Genomic DNA, 25,109 nt, shown 5'->3' with positions numbered 1-25,109 from the left:
TGATGATGATGATGATGATGATGATGATCATGATCATGATGATGATCATGATGATAATGACGATGATGATGACGACGACGACGACGACGATGATGATGATGATGATGATGATGATGATGATGATGATGATATGTGGAGAAGGAAGTAGTGTTGTGTGAGGAGGAGGTGGGCGCTAGGTTGCTGATTTAAAATTTGACTTATTTTTTCGCTGTCAAAAATACGGTAATTTTTTTTATCTCCGCAGTATTGTCATTGAATGATGTACCTGTCACTGGTCCTGATGGAGTTGTATACCGTAACAGACAGTGTGCTATGTGTAATGGTTTGGATTTGGAAGACGTTAGAATCTGGTATGTTACCTTTAAGTGCAACCTTCTACCTGGAGAACATAAATTCATATCAAACATGAATGACGTCATGGAATTTATCAATTGGACGCGTCAGCATAATACTTGCACTGTTAAAATGTCCGAATTGTGACATGCGACACTGCGTGCAATACATTGATACATGTTTACCGTCAATGTATCCCGTGTACAGTGAGTACCAGGCTGCTCAGAACGCCTGTAAATCACATACGCATGTGTCAGTTGTCAGTATTCCCTCTCATGATAAATATGAAGTAGAAATGTCACGGTGGTATTATAGGAATGTGTACTGTGCTGCATGCAATGGTATAGCACCATCACAGTGTGGTATAACTTATACACCACCACTTGATGATAAGCTTATTTTTTGTGCGTACCCCTTACAAATTTTATTCTCAATGCAAACTAATGATAATAACGATCTAAAGGTCATTAATGGTCAATCGGAATATTTCGTTCCACGAGAAGACAAAGCATGTTCGGTAAATCAATTCTTTGATCCCTTTACATTTCAATGCATTAATGCTAGCAACAAAATCAAAACATTTAGAATTATTAACAAAGTTTGGGCTTTCTTTACCAATCGCACAAACCAAACGTTTGCCAATTTAACGTACACACCCGTTAACAAAACTAGCACAAACAATATAACTTGGCTGTGTGCATCAGGACAGACATTGGCGTTAAATAATAGCCAATTCGAAATCATTGACGAGAAACTTATTTTTGAATTTGATGTTCGTTTTTTGAAACGATGGATTATTATCACATATATGGAAGCAACTCTACGGCATACGTGTGCCTTTTGAGTTTCTTCACTAGCCCCTACTTCGCCGCATGGAAGGTTTGGGTTACGGTAACCTGCAGTGCAGTTTCGATTATAAGCCTGATTACAAATATCACCATATATTGCTGTAAATCGTCTCTCCATACTTTTCCTGGGAAAGTTTTGTTAAATCTGAAAATATCCATTCTATTAGCACAGTCCACCTTTCTCGCAGGGATGGGAGCAAACGAAATACCCGGGTTGTGTTATCCATTAGGTGTATCATTGCACTACACTTGGTTAACTAGCTTCCTATGGATGGCCATTGTTGGCTTTGATATCTGCAAATCGTCCAAAGCAATCCAAACCAAACGTCGACCATCATATTCAGAAGTGAGTATCTCTTGCTTGTTTTCTGCATGGTTGGATGGGCACAACCTGGTGTTCTGGTTGCCATGGCTGTCGGAGTTGATCATATTCAGGCAATCAATTTTGAAGTGGGGTATGGGAATGACTATACGTGTTGGATAGGAAATCCAACAGCTCGTTTGATATTCTTTTTCGTCCCAATTGTATTGGTCCTCGCCTTCAACGCTATCTGTTACAGTCTAACTCTGTATTATGTCATTAGGTCATATAACAAGGTCGCCACTGCAGTCGCAAACACTAACGTCGATTTCATTTTGCCATCAACTTGTTTTTTTATTATGGGTCTTACATGGAGTCTGGCACTGGCCGAAGTTTTCATTAACAATGGTGTTCTAAGTTTCCTGTTTGTTTTGTTTATTTCCTTGCAGGTTTAATTTTACTTTTGTTGTTTCGTTGTTGTTTGTCCTGCATACATTATGAACTATGTGGGCCACCATCTATTTTAAAAGGCCAAACAACCTATCAGGAATCTAATATGGCCACTTCTGATGGCTGTGATTGGTACATAGGAAATTGTGTCATATGGTATAATAAATATATATCCATAGATGGAATTATGAACAAGCATCACATTAGTAAGTATTGTTGATTATGCAAATCATATTCCGGTAAGACACAGATTACAGCCATCATATATAAAGGGCATAAAAGTCAGAGTATCACTTGACATATTCAAAAAATTATTTACAATTTTAAGAAAGTGATCAGAAAAATGTTAATTATACAAATGACAAGGATTTGGGATTTTTACCAAAATCTGATTAGTGTCGCAATTACTACAAGTTTCACTACATTTTAGAAAAAGGTTCTAAGATACTCTATCCAAAGACAGGTATGCACACACAAAGAGATAGGCAGGCAGGTGAAGGCAAATAGGCAATCACACACACACGCACACACACACACACACACACACACACACACACAAAAGGCATGTATATCTAACACCGAAAGTGGATATAATTATCTCCTTTATTACACACAAGTGTGACAAATGTGCAAGTCGGACATCATATTTTAGGATTTCTTAAATTTTGAAAATGACACCTTAACACGAAACCCAAAGACATACAGATTCAAAATTAAAATATACATATGATTTGACTATATCTTGATTGTTTTCCGCTGTTTGTTTTAATGAAAAACCATTTATTCAATGAAGCAAACTTTTTGTGACAAAAAGTGACTGCACGTAACTACAAGTAAAATGACAGTTATGACACCATTTATAAAATGATTCAATAATAACCACTATGAGATGAAAATAATAATCTTAATTTAAGATTACGATTTCACAAATCTTAGCAGTCCAAATTATCCCACAATACCTTAAATCAATACCATAATGCTATAGTTTGTGGAATGATTAAAACAATTATTCATATATATAACCTGCGAGAAAAAAAACCAGTGCGTTTACTTGCTTGTGGTACTGAGCGGTAATGACATACAATTAATGCCAGTAGCTTAGGCCAAAAAAAATATATCTCAGTGGTTCTGGTCAGCGCGCGCGTGCCCTGAATACCCTCGCGTCGATCCTTTTTTTCCCGATAATTTTTGCTTTCCCGTTCCTTATTTATTCCTGATATCAGGAGAACAAGCAGCTGAAATCTACCCTACATGCCAAGACTGCTTAAATACAAAGCCTAAACTGCTTCGAAGAAAAAGGAAGTTTTTCAAGAGATAAATATGATAGAACAGAGTATGTAGTGTCAAAAAAATGTGTATTACTTATTTGCAAAAAAAAAAAATTAGGAAAAAAAATTCGCGTCGTCGCACCACTTTAGAAAGTTTACCCTGACCAGAACCAGATATTTTTTTTGGCCTTATCAAAGTATAAACATCACAGGAGACCGGATCCCATGACCATGTTTACTGATAGAACACTGCACTTTATAGCATTGACTGTTACATTATAACTTCAATAGATAGATATTTAAACAAACTGATAAAAGCAATGTATGAACCTACATCAAAGGCACCCGCTGTTGTTTTCATATCAGTTGTATTATCGTTTTAGACCTTATTTTGTCTTAGTCTAGGTCCTGACTGGCACCATATTACGCACTCAAAGTACTCCATTTACTATCCCCAGTCTAGTCCAGGTCCCAACGAAAGGTGTCAAGTGTGTTTGAACCCCATGGTGAGGGACGAACGAATGGCGCATATCAGTAGTAATGCATCACAAATTGACATACTGTTGTCACCAAACGTCTTTGACCTTTCTCATGTTTCCTCCCCAGTCTGTATCACGTGGGGACGCGAGGACATCATCATGTTTATACGAATGCTACAGGAGGTAGCACAAAAATCTGTGCGATCGTTGTGACCTGGACTAGACTGGGGATAGTAAATGGAGTACATTGAGTACATAATACATTGCCAGTCAGGACCTAGACTAAGACAAAATAAGGTCTAAAACGATAATACAACTGATACAAAAAGAACAGCGGGTGCCTTTGATGCAGGTTCATACATTGCTTTGACTAATTTTGTCTTTGCATGAAGATTTTCCTTGGCTCATTCCATTCAAGTGTTTTGTTGTGCGCACTAGTGTTCTTTTCATGGGTTGTACATACAATATTACTAGATCGGGAGTACAATAATTCGAAGAAAAGATTATATATGACAGGTATATAACACAACCAATATAACTTATTGTTAATTATTGTAGGGGGAAAGGATTCTAATTATTCAAGGACACATCAATAAAAGTTCACTTGATGTTTGACATTGATTTTCTATCTACACGATACGTTTACACTCAACTGCTTCATGGTGTACCATTACCTAAATCTAACAAAACAGTTTTAAAAAAATGTTTCAGTCGCAGCTAGTGCAATTTTAAAGCCCATGAACTGGAGGGATTGGTTGGTACTACCTGGGGGAGGGAGTACCGTGGCAACTACCTCCCTATTTTATCAGTTTTAGTTATAAATTGCAATATGTTTAGGATTAAGAAAGCTATTTGCACTATGTAAATGTGTGCTGACATACTTTCAACATAGATCTATACATTGAGCATATGACCTTGTTGATTGAAGGTCATGGTCAAATGAGGCAGGTTACACAAATGTCAAAATGAGAATACTTGGTAAAATCTTCTTAATAACGTGAAGTTTAATTTCGCATATACATCACAAAGACAGCAGTGCTATACCTTTTTGGAAAGCCCAGAATGTGAAATTTATGAAAAAAGGTTTATAAATTCCAAAGATTGGGACAAAATGTGTAACTCCATTACATTAGAAATCCAACAAGAAACTGCCTTATTTCTATATATCTCAACATTTTTGGAAATACGAATGGTATTTGAACAATGTGAGAGGTTCTAGATATGTTCCCTACATAATGTGTTTACGTCCCTGTTAGAACTATGGTTCAGGGCGGGTGATCTCAATATCTTTGGGGCACCAAATGAAACGTTTGATGGCAGTCGACAGTCTTTTAATGGCTTCTATGATGACGTCTTCATGGTAGTAAGCAATTGATAGACGAAGACAGTTGTCCATTACACCGTCTGGTGAAAAGCTGGAGAGGAAAGATATATATAGAAAGTTAAGTAATGACTCGTGTAGGGAGGGGGTGCGTGCGTGAGTGTGGATAACAGAAGTGTAATTGATGATAATAGTTCTTGAAGTCTACAAGTAGGCTAAGTGATACCTCTTCCAGATGTACAACTTATAACTTCAAGAAAGCTACTGTTTCTATTAAAAGGGGGATGTCTGTCTGTCTGTCTCTGTGTGTGTGTGTGTGTGTCTGTCTGTCTGTGTCATCATTTTCTTAAAAACGGCTGGCTCAACTATACTGAAATTTGGTACATATAATGTTTAGGGTAATGGCTTGACCTGATTTGTATTTTAGCTCCATCTGTTCATGTTAATTAGGGAAACTTGCATATCAATGAAATCAACTAATTAAGCAATAAATCTTAAGACTGCATTCTTCAATTTCAATATAATTTAGTACATGCATTAACCATTAGAAAATGTATATGTCCTGTCAAGTTTGTTAATGTACCTTACAGTGTTAATGAATAATTTGCATAATTAATGATTTTCACTAATTAGGCTATATCTTAAGAATGCATACTTCAATTTCAATACAATTTAGTACATATGTTAACCATAACAAATCTAATATGCCCTATAAAGTTTGTTGATGTACCTTACAGTGCATAATTAATGATTTTAGGTAACTAGGCTATATCTGAAAAATGCAAATTTCAAATTCCATATAATATGGTACATATATCAACTATAATAATAAGTACCTGTGCTAAGGTGTTGATACAATTTTTACCTTTAGTGAGTAATTTGAATAAGGAACGATATTCAGTAATGAAGCAGTATCATGCACTCTTCAAATTCCATTTAATTTGGCATATACATTAACCTAAGAAAGCACACTGTCAACTTACATGGGCCCTAACTGGAAGGACACTTTGTATTGTTCTCGGCACTCCTTCAAGAGCTGTCTAGTGGAGTAATTTTCCGGCAGCACAATCCACAAATGGTAGCCACCCTGGAAAACAAAACACAACTTAAGTGAAAGAACCCCCACACATACACTGAAGTGTTTACACATTCGATTTTCACCATCTGAGAAGCCTCAATGCTTACTTCGACTCATTTCATTGAATGTACATTTTGTATTTGCCTTTGATAAACATGCTGGAATACACCGCGGGGACCAATTATCCTGAAAATCTGAGCTCTTGACTTTTCTCCAAACTCTATCATATGAAAAGTTGTCCCGGGTACTTTATAATAAAGATAAAAATTTATAGTCTACCGTCTTGGTTTGAAGGAAATCACGGATCTGCTACTTTCCCCACAGTATTTAGCGGTCATATTGAATTCTATAATGACCAGCCTGGTACACAGGTCTGCGTCATCTTGTATACATTACAGGTAAGTGTAGCACGGCATCTAGTCAAACATGAAATTGGGAACTTTTAAATACTTTTACTGGTTCTCTGGCATGGTCGAGTTTTCAAAGCTGTTCAACACTGGAAGGAAACACTCACCTTTGGTTTTGTAAATTTGACGTTGGGCGGCAGCTCTTCCTCCAAAGTCCTCAAAGCACAATTCATTCTTTTCTGCAATAAGAACACAGTTCAATAAAAGTCGATCAAAGGGAGCATTCAATATGTACATGGGGGAGGAGATGGAATTAACCTAAGGAGTCACATTTTACAAATTGGTTCTCAGGGGAGGAAATAATTATAATAATCTTGTATTTATACATACTGGACAGTTCTTTAATTACCTCCCTAGATGTCCAGTGAGTTTGGATACTCAAAATGTCAATTGTACGAGAGAAAGAGAGAGAGAGAGAGAGAGAGAGAGAGAGAGAGAGAGAGAGAGAGAGAGAAAAGAAAAAAAGAAACAGACAGACAGACAGACAGACAGACAGACAGAGACAGACACAGAGCCACATACTGAGATAGATAAACAGACATTGACACAGACAGACAGACAGACAGACAGACAGACAGACATTGAGACAGACAGACAGACAGACAGACAGACAGAAGAGAGATGTATGTACAAAAGAGAAAAGAAAGATGTATGCATGTTTTGTACAACCTCATCACTGAATATATGCTTTAGAACTTATTGCTGCCAAACCGCAAACAATTTGAAAATGTACTCGATAAAAGACCGCTCCTGAGGTTTAATCTGGTTCAAATCATGGGCAAAATATTTTGTGCCCCCCCCCCTCAAATCATCAGAATTTGCATGCCCCCCTCGAAACTCTCAATTTTTTCCTGACTCCCAATTTCTCCTCAGCCCCCATTTGCCGTAAATTCTGACCGCAGCCTAAAATATATAAGTTATATTCGCGAGTCCATTTACATATATATACACATTCACGAGTCCATTTACCTCACACATTAATTTACACGTACACTTACCCTGTACTTACACATCCACGCGTACACCTACACATTCATGCGAACACTTACACACTCACGCACACACTTATATTATACTTAGTAAAGACATTCACGCGTACATTTACCTTATAATTACACATTCACGTGTACACTTACCTTACACTTACACAATCAGGCGTACACTTACGCAATCACGCGTACAATTACCTTATATTTACAGCACAAATTGCTTAAATTATCTTTAACTAGTCCGAGGTCCATAGCGGTCGCCATAATGCCAGAGGTTATGGTATTAAATCCACATGCACTTTGAACATAACCGCTGTAAAGAGAAATAAGAACTTCACATAGGATATATTGTAATTTATGGAAAGTCTAGAAATTTAAACTTTTACTGAATTTCATTCAAACTTTAACTCCACTCCACTCTATTCGTACTCCATTCCATCCACCCTACCCCACCACACCCTAATCTATTTTATATTCCATTCCATTCCACTCCACCTCACCCCACCCTATATAGTGGGGGGGGGGGGTAACGCGGGAGAATGGCACCCTCCCTCGCCTTTTCTTGCCAAAACACACAAGGTTATTTGTTCATCTCAAAATGCTGGTATTCATATGGAGTGTGTTTTTGTTTGTTTGTTTGTTTGTTTGTTTGCTTGCTTGCTTGCTTGCTGAACGACAAAATCAAAATCTTCTCTATATATAATGGGTGTCAACCAAGACATACATATGACCATACATAGGACCTTACAATATATCTACAAAAATCAGTGATTTCATAAACCAGCGTTGCTTTCTGAAAAAAAGTCTGCCCATGTTGGATTCGCCAAGTCCACGAATACCATGTAATCCTCGTTATAGCATTCCATTGTTTTCAAATGGCATTGAACTGATATATAAACTTCTCTCTCACCTTTCTCTAATCACATTGTGCAGTCGTCTCGGAAGTTCATACCATCCCAATCGAATACCGGGTGCGAAAATCTTAGAAAAAGAACCAACAGACGCTACGTTGCCCTGATAGTCTGCATCCTCTTTGTCGTCATAAGCAAAAAGTCGTCTCGCAGTCCGATCATGATAGCTTAGTAAAGAGTAGACGTCATCACTGAGAATGAGGACTTCATGTTTTCGAGCCAAATTGACGAGTTGCTGACATTTTTCTGAAGAACAATACAAAGTCGGAAACATTGTCAAATAAATTCAATTTCAAGAATGACTTTGAGCTTTATAACCCCCCCCCCCGTCAATATTACAAGCCCTAAGTGGGCTATTACTAAATCTGTTCCATATCCATGTTATATCTCTAGAATGGAACAGCATATCGTTCAAACCAAAGCCACAGAAAACCTACCTCACACAAAGGTGACAGACCAGTACTATAAGACTTCTTTGTGCAATCTTATTTTCACTTTTTAAGTTTTGATCACGAATAAGGTGTGATGGTTAGTAGTGTCATAATAGGCCTACCTTCTGAATAGCTAATACCAGTCGGATTGTGAAAACATGGTATAACATACACTATTGCCCAAAATGGCTTCTTCTCTGTTATCTTGTGAGTCGACTTCGCACGGTACTCTGTCAGCTTTTCATCCAATATCCGAATGTCAATGCCGTCGTCATCCCTTGGTACTGAAGGAAAGGTTAAAGGTAAAATGAAATATGCTGTATGCTGTATTTTTGTAGTCAAAGGTGCGTACAAGACATACATGTTTTATCGAAGCTCAGACCATTAAAACTGGTAGTGGTCTGAGGTCGACGGGAGCAGGGAACATGTTGGAGCATAAAATGTTGTTTTTTCTGTTGTTGTTTACTTCCTTTCACTAGCTTATTTGATAAAATAAAGAATGACTTCTTCTCTTCCGACTGAATACTCCCTCTAGTTATTGGCTGATTAAAATTATCCTGTCAATTCTTCTACTCCTATCATATCTAAATGAAAACATGTCCAACCTCCTAATTACTAAGGCATCGGTTACACTGACACCTTACCTTGCTTGGAGATTATCACATCGAATAAACATTCATTGGTATGTTAGAGGTGTCACGGAGACTTTAACTGATACTGTGACCAATACATAGGCAGTATTCTAAGTGTAGGATATTTTTGACTTGGCAACATAAATGTAAATGGCTTGTACTTGAACTTTTTACCATCATTCCCGATTCCAACCATTATGCATCGAATCACGCGCTGCAAATCAACCAATCAATCAATCAATCAATCAATCAATCAATCAATCAATCACTCACTCAATCACCCAATTAATCAATCAATCATCTGTTATAATATTTATCCAACATACCGGAAACCAGGTTCATGTCCAAATCATCTCCGAATACTTCAATCGCTGAGAAGTGTGTCAAATCTTCCAGGAAAACAAAATCTCCGCTCTGAAGGAAGAAACGTCCAAGTGTTATAATACCCTGGGAAGCTCCACTGGTTGCCATCAAGTTATCACTAAAAAGTAATACAAAAAATAAACATTTATTGGAGTTGTGGCAGTAATTATCATACTCTCACTAGCTGCTTGGTACTATATATCACTAGTGGTAGTACTAATTATATTGAAATTCAAGTATGCATTCTTATGATATATCTTAATAACCGAATACCATTGATCATGCAAATTAGTTATTAACACTGTAAGGTACATCAACAACTTTATAGGGCGTATAAAATTTGTTATGTTTAATGTATGGAGTAAATTATATTGAAATTGAAGTATGCAGTCAGAGTCTTAAGATATAGCCTAATTACCAAACATAATTCATTATGCAAATTATTCATTAACGCTGTAAGGTACATCAACAAATTTTATAGGACAAATGTATGTTATTATGTTTAACGAATATACTAAATTGTATTGAAATTGAAGTATGCAGTCTTAATATATTGTTTAATTAGTTGATTTCATTGATATGCAAATTTCCCTAGTCAACATGAACAGATCTCGCTCAAAAACTAATCAGGTCTAGCCATTACCCAAAACATCATATACACTAAATTTCATTACAATTGAGCCTTCCGTTTTTAAGAAAATGGTGACAGAGAGAGAGAGAGAGAGAGAGAGAGAGAGAGAGAGAGAGAGAGAGAGAGAGAGAGAGAGAGAGAGAGAGAGAGAGAGAGAGAGAGAGACACATACACACACACAGAGACGGACACATGACAGACACACAGACAGACAGACAGACAGACAGACAGACAGACAGACCCCTTTTAATACCTCCCGTACCCTTACGGGGGATAAAAATGACGTTTACTAATGCCCGGGTAAAGCCCGGCAGTAAGTGTTTTATAACACATCACATTCTCGGGCACCTATTCTTTGCATAGTCAAAGCACTTGAATCCTGTATTCCGAGCTACATGACATTTACCCTAGGGAAAGTAGGACACGACTATTGCCCCCCCCCCCCCCATATACAGTCCAAGGCCACTATAGGCTAATAGTATAAGAAGGTTCTCCGTGGTCACTAGTCATAATGCGTGATATACGGGTGCAGTCAACGAAGCTGCAAAAAAAAACTCTTCTCACACAATTTTTCAGTGGGTGGGCAATTGTTTCCGATTGGTATCGGGAGGGGAGCAAACAAGAAAGAATTGAGGAGGGGAGTCTTAATTTTGATACAGATGGAGGGGACACATGAAATGTCTGTAAGGTAACGCACATTGTGTACACCAAAATGAGGTAGCTGTTGTTGAAATAGTGGACAGTACGAAAATTTCCCTGGTGGGGAGTGAGTAAATTATTTACAATATTGAGTGGGCTGGCGGGCACGTCACACGACCAGTGTAAGGGAGGGCAGACATCTTTCGCCACCAGTGGGAGAGCACATATTACACAGCTAAACACCCCCCCCCCCCCCCATTTGTTTTGGAGGGGGCGATTGTATTAAAATCATCACTTTTGGTCTGAAAAAAAAACATATAATTAACGAAAACTACCACATATCTGCACGTTGGTTGCATCTGGTGATACGAACTTAGCCAGTCACTGAAGGCTATACCAACATGAAGTGTTACAATACACAGTATCTGACCTTACCTGTCTACATGTTCGCCATATTCGGTTGTTAAGAACTCAGCAAGATTAGACAAGTACTTCGGGTCACCCATTGTAAAGCCATACTGCATCAGGTTGGCATCGCCGTTAGCCTCGTCGGCCTAAAAGAGACAGAATGTACAGCATAGTGTAATAGCTTTAATACAGGTACATGTGTGGGATATAACTAATATAACTACACACTAGTGAACAAATTGCTGATAAGCATGGCAAAGCCATACAAAAACATAAAATTTCGAGATGAGTGAATCACCCTGAGTGAAAAAGAGTCACTTTAAAATCGCAAAGTTGATACTTAAACGCAGTAAAATCAATCAATTTTATATCATTTAATGCTTTTAGATTTGACCTTTGACCTGCTTGTCTTATGTATGCATGTGTTTTACAGTATTTCGTGTGCGAAATTAATGTTGGGACGAGACCAACAGAGTCTCGCATAAAGGACCAACAGTTTTGCAAGTTTACAACTGTATTGTGAATAACAGAAGAGATATTATACAGATATGATTAATTATTGTGAATATTAGACTGTCCATTGTACTCTCTCATTTCATTACAGCAAAAGACAATGTTTGATCTATATGTAGAGGAGTTGGTTAACGTTGTAGATACAGGTCATAAACTTCATTGAGTAAGAACCAACAGTTTTCCATAGGAACTAACAGCTTTTGCTACTCGTGAGTGTCGATTCTTAGTGAGCCTTCAGTAACTACAAGGGCCCAGGAGGGCCGGGGGAAATCAAGCCCGGTCCGACTGTGGCATAAAATGTGACCCTCCCCTAGTCCGTTGCACAGGGGCGTGTATTATTGCTTAGATTTCCGTTTTCATAGGAAAATATCATACGAATCTTGCTGCTACAAATGTATCGATCTCTGGTACTACGTATACTATAAATACTCTCTTTCCCTATACAGGTAGGAATATATATTCAAAAGGTTGTTATATTTAGTCTGTAGACCTGGAAAACAACAATCTATGCAATATTACACGCCCCAGTCCGTTGTGCTAAAAACCCTCGATTTCCTCACTCGATTTCCTTTCTCTAAATCATGTTCAACATTTCCATGAATAACATGTTCTCCCCTCTACTGTCTATGGTTTAACGCCGCCTCCCCGTACGTAACGTAGTTGTCAGACTACTATAAGTAGTCTCAAAGTCCTTAGTCTATCAGCTAGCCCTCGGATGTTCTTCCGATAAAATACGACACACATGTACAGCCGAACAACGCTATCGAGGATGGAACATTCGGGCAGGCCCTCACATGCGAACTTCGTTCGCTTATAGTTATAGTTTCGAAAGAAAGCCCGAACGTCTAGCAGCAAGAATACAAGGTCCTCGGCACGAATCCCACTGAAGATAGGGAATTGTTACGTAAGATCCCACCACAGGCATTTGTTGTTTCCCACTATTGTATTACCACCACCACAGTGAGTTTGTGTTTGGATTCAAATCAATGCCCGTTTTTGGACATAATTGTCTGAGCTGAAGGCCAGAATTCCCAAACATGCAAAGATTAGATGAGCGGACTACTGAGACATCAGGACCGAGGTCAACATCTCCACTCCTCCTCATTATTCCCAGTATCTTGCCACGTTGTTCCCGCTTTATATTACTACTGTATGAGACCCACTCCTCTCCTCTCCTCAAACCAAAACTAACAACTAATTGACAGCATTTTATTGATATGTGGTCACGGGTGGTAGTGGTGAGATTTGGTAGTAGAACCGGTGGCAGCGCAAGGGATCATGCATGCAAAAAATTACTCTGACTCATTTTTTAAATCTAACTTTTGCAGTATTTTTTGATCCATTGTATATATATATATATATATATATATATATATATATATATATATATATATATATATATATATATATATATATTGAGGGTAGAAGAAAGTCAAGTAGGGTTTTTCGTCTCTACAAGCCTGTTTCGTGAGTAAATCACTCGTCAGGAGATGCTGATGTACATTTTGAATCAGAGTGACTTATAAGCCCCGAAAGGGTTGGGTGAAAAATGCTTCTTTTGATGTATTCCTATTGTAAAATGTCACAGGTCACTACATTACTACTACTATTACAATTCTAATGGGTAAGATCAACCGCTGATAACATGATGTACAATGTCTGATTATTGGTATTTTAACACCTTTTAGTGAATAGATTATGGTTGTCTAATTGAAAAAAAAAACTATACCACAGTTGCAAACTAGTGCAGCAGTTTTAATATGGCGACAGATTGAAAACCAAGCTTTCACTGATGGTTTAACATTGTTTAAACTTGTCACTTCACAACCTACAGATAATATTGACCGCCAATTATCAGATACAATGTCTTCTTATAAGTAAATGACCAATTTTTTGTGAAGATATCTTTGCTTGTTTGATGAAGATGCAATCAACGCCGTGTGCAGTATCTGATCAAAAAGAGATCATAAAATAGACGTCTTGTGTTCAATCTCAGTTTAAGGTTCAATCCATTGTATTGCAAGATTGTCTATGAAAATAGTGTTTCTAGCAAGGTCAACTTCACTCAGTCTAGACATTGCATTCGTGTCAGTATGTGTTGTACAACCTCCTGCACGGTATCATGTGGAATGTCTCGTTGGTTGTTTGAATGCAACTGTTTGAATGGAACTTTGGTATGTCTATGTGAAATCACAAGTTTGTCTATTTACGCTCAGGCCGTTTGAATATTTCATTGTAAACCAGATTTAAACTGAATGCCTCCCGTAAGGGTATAGTCTTGCAATTTCATGATTTATGCAAGAAATTTAGCTCTAGATCTGTGCTTTTTCAAGTCCCAATGAAGGTGAGTTGTCAAAAATGTTGTTCAAATGCCCGCCACCTATATTCTCAGCACAGGAAAGCTTGCTATCGTCGACTTCACTCGACTTTCGTGATGCCTTACATAATACGCGGGATATGCACACCCGTTTCTGCTTCCAACTTTCATCAACTTTGTCACATATACAAGATTTCGTTGAGTGGCGCGCCCTCATTGTACACTAATTGTATAGAGGTCAATGTATAGGTCACCAGTATGGATACATTTTATCGATTTTTATGTAGGCAGTGAAGAAGAGTAAACTTTAAAAGGTCTTCGTAGGCTTGGTCTATTTTCCATATTTTGAATTGATCACATACATTTCGGTATAAATTATAGATTATTACACTTGATAAATATGTGAGAGTGTATTTATTTCCTGAGAATACCGAGCTAGATAAACGATTACAAGCCTTGCAACAAACAGCGGTAGTTTGTTATCGGGAGAAATCGGAAAAGAACACGGGGTTAAAAGGAGACGGTTCGAGGTCAATATAATACTTCCTAAACTTCTAATCGATCTAAAAAGATATGATTTCTCTTTATCCATCTACGCATTAGTGTGTGAAATTTCAAAATGATATGTCCATATTTGACGAAATTGAAAGGATGATAAATATTTGTGTACTCCGCGCCCATTGTAAACCTATTTTAAGGTCAAAAAAGAAAGAATTGTTTTCTGCTGAGTTTGCGTCACTTAAATACCCCGCCTCGATCTTATTTTTGTCTCGTGTTTGTCCGGGTAATGCAGAATGCAGATCCAAGGGAAAACACAAAATAACTCTCCCTACATTAATTGCTACTTCAGGGAAGACAACTGCTGAACTAATCATGTACAATTAACAAAAATATTCACATCGTCACACCACTTTAGGCAACGTTTCCTGACCACAAACAACAACTTTCTTTTGTGTGGCCATGGCGACTAATTGCCGAAAATATGCCAATAACTTTTCAGGACATGTGCACTTTGGTATCGCAAATGCAGACAGACAGACAGACAGACAGACAGACAGACAGACAGACACACACACACACACACACACACACACACACACACACACACACAGAACTTTCCACCCCCTAAAGTATCTCCTTCCTTACGGGAGGAAAAAATGACACCTACCAGTCTCGCCTGTGCCGCCGTCTGGAAGATCTCTGCTGCCTGTTTCAGTTCAGGAACACCTGCTGCACCGACATCGAGGGCAGTGATATCTGGATTGTCCAGCGATCCTATTTCTTCGTAATAGTGGGCGAAATACGTGATCTTGTCCACTTGGCTGCTCATCGTGTCAATGGGTGTTGTTAGAACTTCACTGAGTGCTTCCTAAAGTGACAGTGGTGAAAACAACGGATGAAACAGTGTGCTGCTTGCTCAGTCACGACACATACGGTTACGAGTCAGCCTATGAATAACACGTTTTTGTTATTGAAATTATCTATATCATATGGAAATTGATTATCTCAATAATAGATACACGCCTATACTATCTAATGTGGTTCTTCCATGCCCATACCATCCATTCATGATATAACATGTTTCGTTTCCTGCTCTGGATGGTGTAAATATTCTCATTATTTTTCATTGTGGATAAAGGAATGATCCTAGCTGGTCATAGTACAAACCCGGTGTATTTTGCTAAAACAGTGACAAAGCTAATTGTATAGGAAAGATGAAGTTTTGCACTAGAATACATCGCATGCTTGCAGTTTTGGGGTCTCAACACACGTGCATGTGGTGCACATTTCACTCACGTGCACCTTGATGGGAGTGCAATGACCTTTGGTATGACAATATAATAGAGTAGGCCAGGTGCCAATTATCGAATCATGCCGTGTGGTCATGGCAGTTGCAATAACACGTGCTCCTAGGATTTACATTTCTATTGGTCCTAAGGCGAACTTAGATATGTGACTGGAACAGATTTGAAATTGTCATCTCTGTGCAGTGTTCGACAAAGTACATGTAAACAGTGAAATAAATAGCATCACCAATACTTTCACAGTCATCATTTCTCAAAATAGAAACGTTAATAGTTTACTGAAAAGTTAAATATTGTGGTAGGCCATTTATATATTGAACGGGTTGAGCAGACTGAATTAAATTTACGCTACTATCATAATCAATCTTTTCCATTCCACTGGTAGGAAGTCATTTCCCCCATTTTTTGTATTTAGACTCTAAACTATAACTGTCTTGTTCAGACTTGTTCTCACCTCAAGAACTTTGGTTTTTACCGAAAGCAAGTACAGCTGTAGTCTACGGCTAGCCCTCGGATGTTCTTCCGATAAAATATGACACACAGCCGAACAACGCTATCGAGGATGTTCGGGCAAGCCCTCACATGCGAACTTCGTTCGCTTATAGTTATAGCATGGAAAGAAAGCCCGAACGTCTAGCAGTAAGACAAGTATAGCTGTAGAAATGACGCCACGAGGATACGCTTTCCGCATGGCTGGGAAACCAGACAGCTCGGCACCTCGGCACTTCACAAGTTTTGTAAATTGTGTGAATTTAACAATAGACAGGATTTGTATATAAACGGACCGGATGGAACCCGGTGTTTTTGGTTGGACCACAGACAAGTAACTTTGGTCGATCTGAGCATGGAAGTATGTGGGTTATACTTCCATGATCTGAGCTTTGACTAGTTAGGGCCGTTAAGGTGCTCTAATTATTAAACAACGAGCTAAGCTCGACTTATGTGTGAGTTCATCCAGTGCATGTCCAGTTTACGTTCTCTGTACATCGAATGAACCCGGTGATCTGCCAACTATATAGTCTATCTGCTAGACCTCGGATGTTCTTCCGATACAATACGACACACGGCCGAACATCGCTATCGAGGATGGAACATCGGGCAAGCCCTCACTGCGAACTTCGTTCGCTTATAGTATCGAAAGAAAGCCCGAACGTCTAGCAGCAAGACTACCAACTATACTGACTGTCACCTATACTGGCATTGGCTAGTTGTGCGCAGGCGTGGGATTCTAGTCAGGTTTAGCTGTCACGAACTCGTATCTTCTAGTTTCTCGCCAAAGTGTATATTCGCTGTTATTTTACAACAAGGTAAAATTCGGTCAGTTGTGACTTATTTATAGCAGTTCCACTGACTCAAGGAAGTACTTTTTTAGTTATAATTCATGACCAGCGTCGCTAGCCGTTGACCGGTGTACATTTTGTTACATGTACATCCACAGGCATTTGTTTCCCGAGTTATTACGAAAGGGATAAAATTACACTTGACATGTCTTCTTTCGCAGTGAGTGAACCTGCGCGATCACAGAAACAAGTGTAATTTTATCCCTTTCGTATATAGTTGGTTATGTACGTCAATATTAACGATATTATCGACATTTTATTGTATTCTGATAGAAATATTCTGAGACATAACTCGGGAAACAAATGCCTGTGATGTACATCGTACGATTTCACTCGCCAGTGGAAATTTTAGAAGCAACATCGACCGTTTACAAAAGAATATATTAATATTCACACTTTGTGATTTCATGTGATTTCATGAATCCGTATTGATCACAAGCAAGTGAAACTATTTCCCTATAGAGGTTTAACTATCCCCCGTTATTTACACTACCCATGTATGTATGTATATACATACACTAATGCACTACCATTACCTCTGCAACATGATACTGTATGTTCAAACACACGGTTTTGTTATTGTTTTTATCAACTACAGTCGTTTATGGCAGGCCATTTGTTGTAATATTCTATAAAACTCATTATATGTAAAACAGAATCACAGTTGTGGCGCTGCAAGTCAAATTATAGTGGTAACTCGACAAGACCAACTTAGCCAAGAAAGAAATTCTAGAAGCTATTATCTGAGAATTGGTGGTATCGAGGAAAAGAAAGACGAAAATGTCGCCGAAATTGTCAAGAGTCTGTTCTTATCAAAATTCAATATACCAGCTGATGAAGTAGAAAACGCCCATCGAGTAGGAATGAAACGTAATGGTAGGCCTCGTCACATTATCAAGTTGTGAAATTACGTAACAGATATCATTGATTTGAAGTTTCACACAAGCAAGGTCTGAGAAAGCGGTCTGTTCATAGAAGACTTGCCGAGAGAGGACCTTGAAAGAAGAAAAAAACTAAAACCTTATAATAGGCGCCGCCAGAATGGATAAGAAGAAAGTAAACTTTAGAAATGGGAAGCTATTTGTTGAGGGGAAGATATACCAAGAACGATCAGAACAGAGTGTAAATAGCTAGAGTATCTCAAAGTACTAGTTTAATTTTGCGAAAGTCGCTATAAAATATTGAGGCTATGCTTGGCCTTCATTAGACGTGCTTTACTGAATTTATAGGTCTAATTATGTAACACAGTTACATATGGTCATTGTTTAAAGGTCAAACGGAGGACGGAGTGAATTGAATTTATTTATTTATTTATGCAAACGAATAACGTTATTGAATTACAAATGGTTCACTACAAGATTTATCACAGGTGCTTGAACAAGCAAAGAATACTTAACGTGCATGGTATAGTGGCTGGATGCCTCCTTCAACGCGATTTTTTTTTTTTTTTTTTTTTTTTGGGGGGGGTCAGGTTCCGTTCTGTAAAAGCCTTGCCCCGCCCCACTTTTATGGGGTGAGATCCCCGCCAAAATTAGGTGTTACCTTTATTTCAATATATTATCATTCAGTGGCATTATTTCTTATTCCATCATTCTATCATTGTTATTTCATCATTAGTTTATTATTTTATTATTTCATCATTATTTTATTATTTCATCATTATTTTATTATTATTATTTTATCATTATTTTATTCTTATGTCCTTATTATTTCATCATTATTTCATTATTTCATTCTTATTTGGTTATTATTTCATTCTTATGCCATTATTATTTGATCATTATTTCATTATTTCATTCTTATTTGGTCATTATTTCATTCTTAGTTAACCATTATTTCATTCTTATTCCATTCTTATTTGGTCATTATTTCATTCTTATTCCATTAAAAGTTAAAAGTTCATCACGGTTCGTGGGGGGTCCACGGGGAAACACATACACCCATTCAGTCTAATCCCTGAATAATTAGCGAACATTAACAGGTCACTATCTTTCTCATTAAACACCGATTATCATCCTACAACAAACAACAAATATTTGACATCAACACCTTGACTGTGACCACATGGTAAAGGATAAATAATCAATTTTGTACTCGTGACTTTCCGGATTTCTAATTTTATTTTCTGTATATTTCAAATAAAGTTTTAAATACTGTTTCCTCTTACTGTTTTTTTTTCTATTTCCTACCGGATATCAATGTCTTATCTGAGTTTATCAGCTTTGCATTAATTAGTAGCTTGCTAGAACCATGGAAGTATAACCCACAGGAAGAACAACTGAGTTAATCCCTTTAGAACAAACTCACTATTTGCCCAAATTAACGCATTATGCCGTGAGTGTAAACATCTACTGATCCGACTAAATGGTAATACACGTGTCGCACTAGTCTATCAGCTAGCCCTCGGATGTTCTTCCGATAAAATACGACACAGCCGAACAACGCTATCGAGGATGGAACGTTCGGGGCAAGCCCTCACATGCGAACTTCGTTCGCTTATAGTTATAGAATCGAAAGAAAGCCCGAACGTCTAGCAGCAAGACTAGTGTCGCACTTAGTGTTTACTTCAAAATGAGAGTCTCAGTTGTAGTGGCAGTTGAGGGGGTCGTACATACCTCGATATTTCTAACAAGCATGCGTATCTGCTTCGTCTGGGACATTTTGGAATTTTGTGAATGTCTTCCATAACACTACCGACCAAAACTATGACATATAAATATAGATATTTTAACCAACTGGGAAACAGTGTTGAGTATGCCGACTTCACGAATTCCAGTAAAAATAATATATTATTACGACTGTCTACTTTGTGTATGTGAGTATGCGAGTGTGTAAGCCTAGTTACATGACTTGTTCATACTCTCAGCCACGCTGCGCCAAGCTGTCACAACTAAAGGGGCGTAATCACAGGGCCTAAAAGAGGGTGATTGTCACGTCATTCATCAATCGATAAACTTGGGAAAGTTTGATGAATCAGATATTTCAATGCACAGGAAATCTACAGTATGTGGGAACCACTTGTCACTTGTTTCTCATCTTATTACACTTATAACAAGTTGCATTTCATTTTCCACGTTCGAAAGCAACAAATATTCGAGATACTATGTCATTTTCTGAAAGCAAAATCTACCTTGAGATCATTTTCAAAAGCAAAGAAAACTTCGCCTGACCGGATTGAATGTTGTCATTCGTTTTCTGAAATCTAACAAATTATATCTCGAGATCATTTTTAGCCCATGTCATGACTGATGTTGCAGAGATGAACGTAACTATTATAGGCGATTTAGACAAATGGGGGGTTGAAGATGACTGGCGTTGTTGAGATCATAAAGCTTTGAAACTATCATATTTAAATCCACTATTAACAAGTGAATCCGCATGGACTTGTATTCCTCAGTTTTATTTTGAAAAGTTGGGAGTCTTCGACTTCTATTGAATTGTGATTACAATGTTAGAAAACTGCCCTATAAACTCCCTTCCTTTTACTCAGACATTTTGACTTATTCTAGTCAGCTTAAGCATAGACAATAGAGAGTCCCTCTCTATTGTCTATGGCTTAAGACACAAGCATTCAATCAGGACAAGGTGTGGCTACACAAATAATTTGGAATAATAAAAATATAATAATTAACGGGAAATCCATTTTTTTAAAACCAAAAATGGGCTCAGCACTGCATAAAATTTGTGAGTGACCTTTTCGATGAGAAAGGAAAATTACTGACTTCCAATGAATTTAAAGAGAAACACAACATTAAAGTAAACTATATAAGTTATTATGGTGTCATTACCTCAATTCCAAAGACATGGAAATTACAAATGCTTAATGAAAACGTTGTAGGTACATGTATAACAGATGATGAATCGCTAGACTGCTTACAAAAAATACAGATAGGCAAAGGCACCACACACGAATTTTATGAAATCGTAAATTTCAGTCTCCTAAATCTGAAACAATATAAGGCTTACTCAAATCTCAATTACACAAAAATGTGGAATGGAAAAAATATGGAAACTGCCTTATGATACGACAAAGGAAGATAAAATAATGAGAGTATTTCATTTTAAAATACTTCATAGAATTTTAGCAACAAATATATTTTTCATGAATTAAAGATGATTTATTTTGTCAGCACTGTAATTTAGAAGAGACCATTGAACATTTATTTAGGGAATGTAAAGAAGAAAAGCTATTTTGGATAGCGTTTCTCAATTTTTTTCAGCAAAAGTTACAAGAGAAAATAGAATTATCATGCACGCAGAGATGTAATTTTAGGTGTCCCCTACCTCAAAGGGGAATGAACTACTTAATCACCTATTGTTGATAGCAAAATATCACCTGTACTCAGTCCTTTTCTTTTAACAAGGAACCATCTCAAAATAGTTTCTTACAAAGTTTTAAGAAGGTTATTGTCATGGAAAACACCATCGCTGGGAATAATGGTGGCAAAGAACGCTTTATTGCTAAATGGCAAGCACTGATGAGTGATTTGTGCACTAGATCTGCCCTCAGACCACTAAAAATAATGGTGTGGGATCTGCCTGACCTCTGGATAGTTCAGTTTTCATCTGTAAACGTTTTTGTTTCTTTGTTTTATCAAGTTTTACCTCATTACTTTCGTTTCTTCCTTTGTTTATGAAAATAAAAGAATCAGTTGTAATTGTGTTTTCATCATGGTTAATTTACATATTTATATTCCTACAATCGTTATTGTTATGCTAAATATCAATTACATTGTGTTCGCAAATTTTATCAGTCAATTCATATGCAAATATCTATTTTTTATGTTCGTCAAAAGACATTGTATCTTGCTGTTTCTTTATAAATTTACGTTTGTATTCGTGATTTTCAATATGTAATTAAAATGTAATTCAGTTCAGTTTTATCAGGCTACGTTCATTTTCATTTCAATGCCCATTTTCTGAAAAAATCATACAGGATATTAATTATTTGTACATTTACAACGGAATCAAGCACACCCTAAGAACGTTCCCACCAAATTTCATACCAATCTACCCAGTAGTTTTTGAGTATAAGTTTTTTGACCAAAATGACATTTTTGACCCAAATTATGCACCTGTGATGCGATCATTTTGCTGTGAACAATTTCCCAACTAGACACTAAACGTAATGTCCCCACCAAATACCAAGACAATCCGTCTAGCGGATTTAAGGTTTAAGTCTTCCAGACAGACATGCCTATAGCACTACAAAACCTTATCAGTTCAGTGCCAAAAAAATTGTTTCCAGGGTATGAGTTTAAAAAAAAAAATTCCCAGGTACGTGTTTTTCCGTCAAGCGTTTATACTAACTATTGGCAAATGCTGAAACAAACCGAAACACTACCATCAAATCAAAATACCAACCAGACTCAATACCTTGAATACTGTAATTGTTTATAATGATAACATAATTTTAAATGTAGTCTAGTTCCTATACAGTATCGTTACGATTTACACCTCCACTTTAGTTAGAGACCACGTTGGCATCCAGACTGGTATGGCATGCAATGATATACTTTGAGATTTGTTGATGAGTTAGTTTATGGAACTCAATGGGATCAAGAGAGGGTATTGTTATCACCTTGACATGTTAAAATAACACCAGACAGAACTCTTTTAGTCCTTAAATTTCACAAAATTACTGGAACGGGAGGCTGGAGGGGAGCCCCCCCCCCCCCGTACCCAACCCCACACTGCTATTTCAAATTTTATTTCGTATTACTACCTCGACATGTTAAAATAGCCCCTGGAAAGCATTCCTTTAGTCCTTGAATTTCAAAAATCACAAGAGCTGGAAGGGAGAAACCCCCTCCCATACTCACCCCACACTGCTCCCTTGTATTTTAATCAACATTTTAATTAACATAATTATTGTCACCCCGCGATGTGTTAAAATAGCACCAGAAAGCATTCTTTTAGTCCTCGAATTTTTAAAAATCTCCAGGGGCAGGAGGGGGAAACACCCTCCCTAACCCTCCCCCCATGGCTACCTTCAATTCAACTTTAAATTTATTGCATATTTTGTATATATATATATATATATATATATATATATATATATATATAGGTTTTGAAAATTTGAACCAAATTATATGCTATAGACCCTACAGAACTGTTTCGTGAGGTGCGTAGTCCTCACTCATCAGGGGCAGAATGGAATATAGTATCTGCGTATCCTTACCGTTAAATTCTATTATTCTAAAGTTCCTAACAGGGAATATCCACCTAGTAACATAGCGCATTAGCATAGTTAATTGTTCTGCAATAATGATTTATGTCTATGCCTACACGACGACACAAGTTCATTCCGTTTATTTAGAGTGCAACGATGAGGTTGACAAATTATAATATACTTTTCAGTTATGCAGAGATTACATCTCTGACTGGAGCTGTTGTACGGTCGCGCGCGTGCGATAATTTTCCATGTGATGTCGTAATCAATTTCTTTATCCTTAAGAAACCATACATACTTACTTAGTTCTGTTGAGTTTCTTGACAAATTATTGCGGAATGAAGCTGTGTGGTTCCTGTACCGTGTCTTGAACTCGTTTTCAGTAAGTCCGACATACGTTTCGCGGATATTGGTGTCTTTACGCTGAACTGTTGCCTGGTATACCACGCTCTTTTGTAAACATTTCCCGTCCAAGGGACATGTGTCCTTCACGCGACAGTTACATATATAACTTAGTATTCTCGTTTTTACAGCCGTTCTGGGTAGATAGTTGTGTTTTATTGTGGTTGTCGATGAGACGTTTAGTATTAGTTACACAACTGTAACTAATTTTAATAGTATTACGATTGAAGATTTTCCTGAGGTTGTTCCCTTGTGGAAAGCACTTGTCTACCAGGGCAAGAAATTTTTTACCAATATTAGTGGAGACACTCTTGCTAAAGGGTGGGTTATACCATAAAATATTATTCCGTGGCCTATTTTTCCTACCTATAGTTGCGGGGGGCTTATATTCAAGTTTGTATTTATATCCGCTTTCGTGTAATGCTTTCTGGTACTGATGTGCGGCTTGATCGAATGACTGCTTATCTGATGATATTGATGACAGTCGTCTATTTACCCCCGCTGGTATGTTTTTAATAATATTAGGGGGAAGGTTGCTCTCACGATGGACATATTGCAAGGTTGCGTTCGGTTTTGTATATGGGCTGTAGGTTTTCTCGGCGAGGTTAAAAGTAACGTCGAGGAAGTTGACTACGTTCTTATTAGCTTCGATGGTGATGTTCAGCCCATACTCCTTGAATATATAGCAAATCTCTTTCTTGATCCTCTCAGTGTCCTTAGGTGTTGTGTCGGTAACGGCTAATCCGTCGTCTCTGTATAGTCCGACCTTTATTCCGTAAACGGTTTGAAGTTTGGATAGTAAAAGGCAGCCGACTAGTTCGCAAGTTTCTGCCCCGTCGTAGCTTCCCATAGCGACGTCGTCTCCACTAATATTGGTAAAAAATTTCTTGCCCTGGTAGACAAGTGCTTTCCACAAGGGAACAACCTCAGGAAAATCTTCAATCGTAATACTATTAAAATTAGTTACAGTTGTGTAACTAATACTAAACGTCTCATCGACAACCACAATAAAACACAACTATCTACCCAGAACGGCTGTAAAAACGAGAATACTAAGTTATATATGTAACT

At 37.6% G+C, this 25,109-nt stretch overlaps 1 protein-coding gene across 1 annotated transcript in view; it reads right to left on the bottom strand.

Annotated features, from left to right (window-relative positions):
- Positions 1–3,952: 3,952 nt before the first annotated feature.
- LOC144438474 (2-aminoadipate transaminase-like) overlaps positions 3,953–25,109 on the bottom strand; it is a 45,949-nt gene continuing 24,792 nt past the window's right edge. The window contains exons 2-10 of the mRNA XM_078127507.1: positions 15,488–15,688; positions 11,517–11,635; positions 9,775–9,929; positions 8,939–9,100; positions 8,385–8,631; positions 7,673–7,787; positions 6,593–6,664; positions 5,984–6,087; positions 3,953–5,094 (exon numbers count right to left, since the gene is read on the bottom strand). Coding sequence (XP_077983633.1) covers positions 4,938–5,094; positions 5,984–6,087; positions 6,593–6,664; positions 7,673–7,787; positions 8,385–8,631; positions 8,939–9,100; positions 9,775–9,929; positions 11,517–11,635; positions 15,488–15,649 — 1,293 coding nt within the window. The 5' untranslated portion in view covers positions 15,650–15,688 and the 3' untranslated portion in view covers positions 3,953–4,937. The remainder of the gene's footprint in view (positions 5,095–5,983; positions 6,088–6,592; positions 6,665–7,672; positions 7,788–8,384; positions 8,632–8,938; positions 9,101–9,774; positions 9,930–11,516; positions 11,636–15,487; positions 15,689–25,109) is intronic.

This window comes from Glandiceps talaboti, chromosome 8, assembly GCF_964340395.1.
Source record: "Glandiceps talaboti chromosome 8, keGlaTala1.1, whole genome shotgun sequence".
Lineage (NCBI taxonomy): Eukaryota > Metazoa > Hemichordata > Enteropneusta > Spengelidae > Glandiceps > Glandiceps talaboti.
This window is presented reverse-complemented; position numbering and strand designations above follow the sequence as displayed.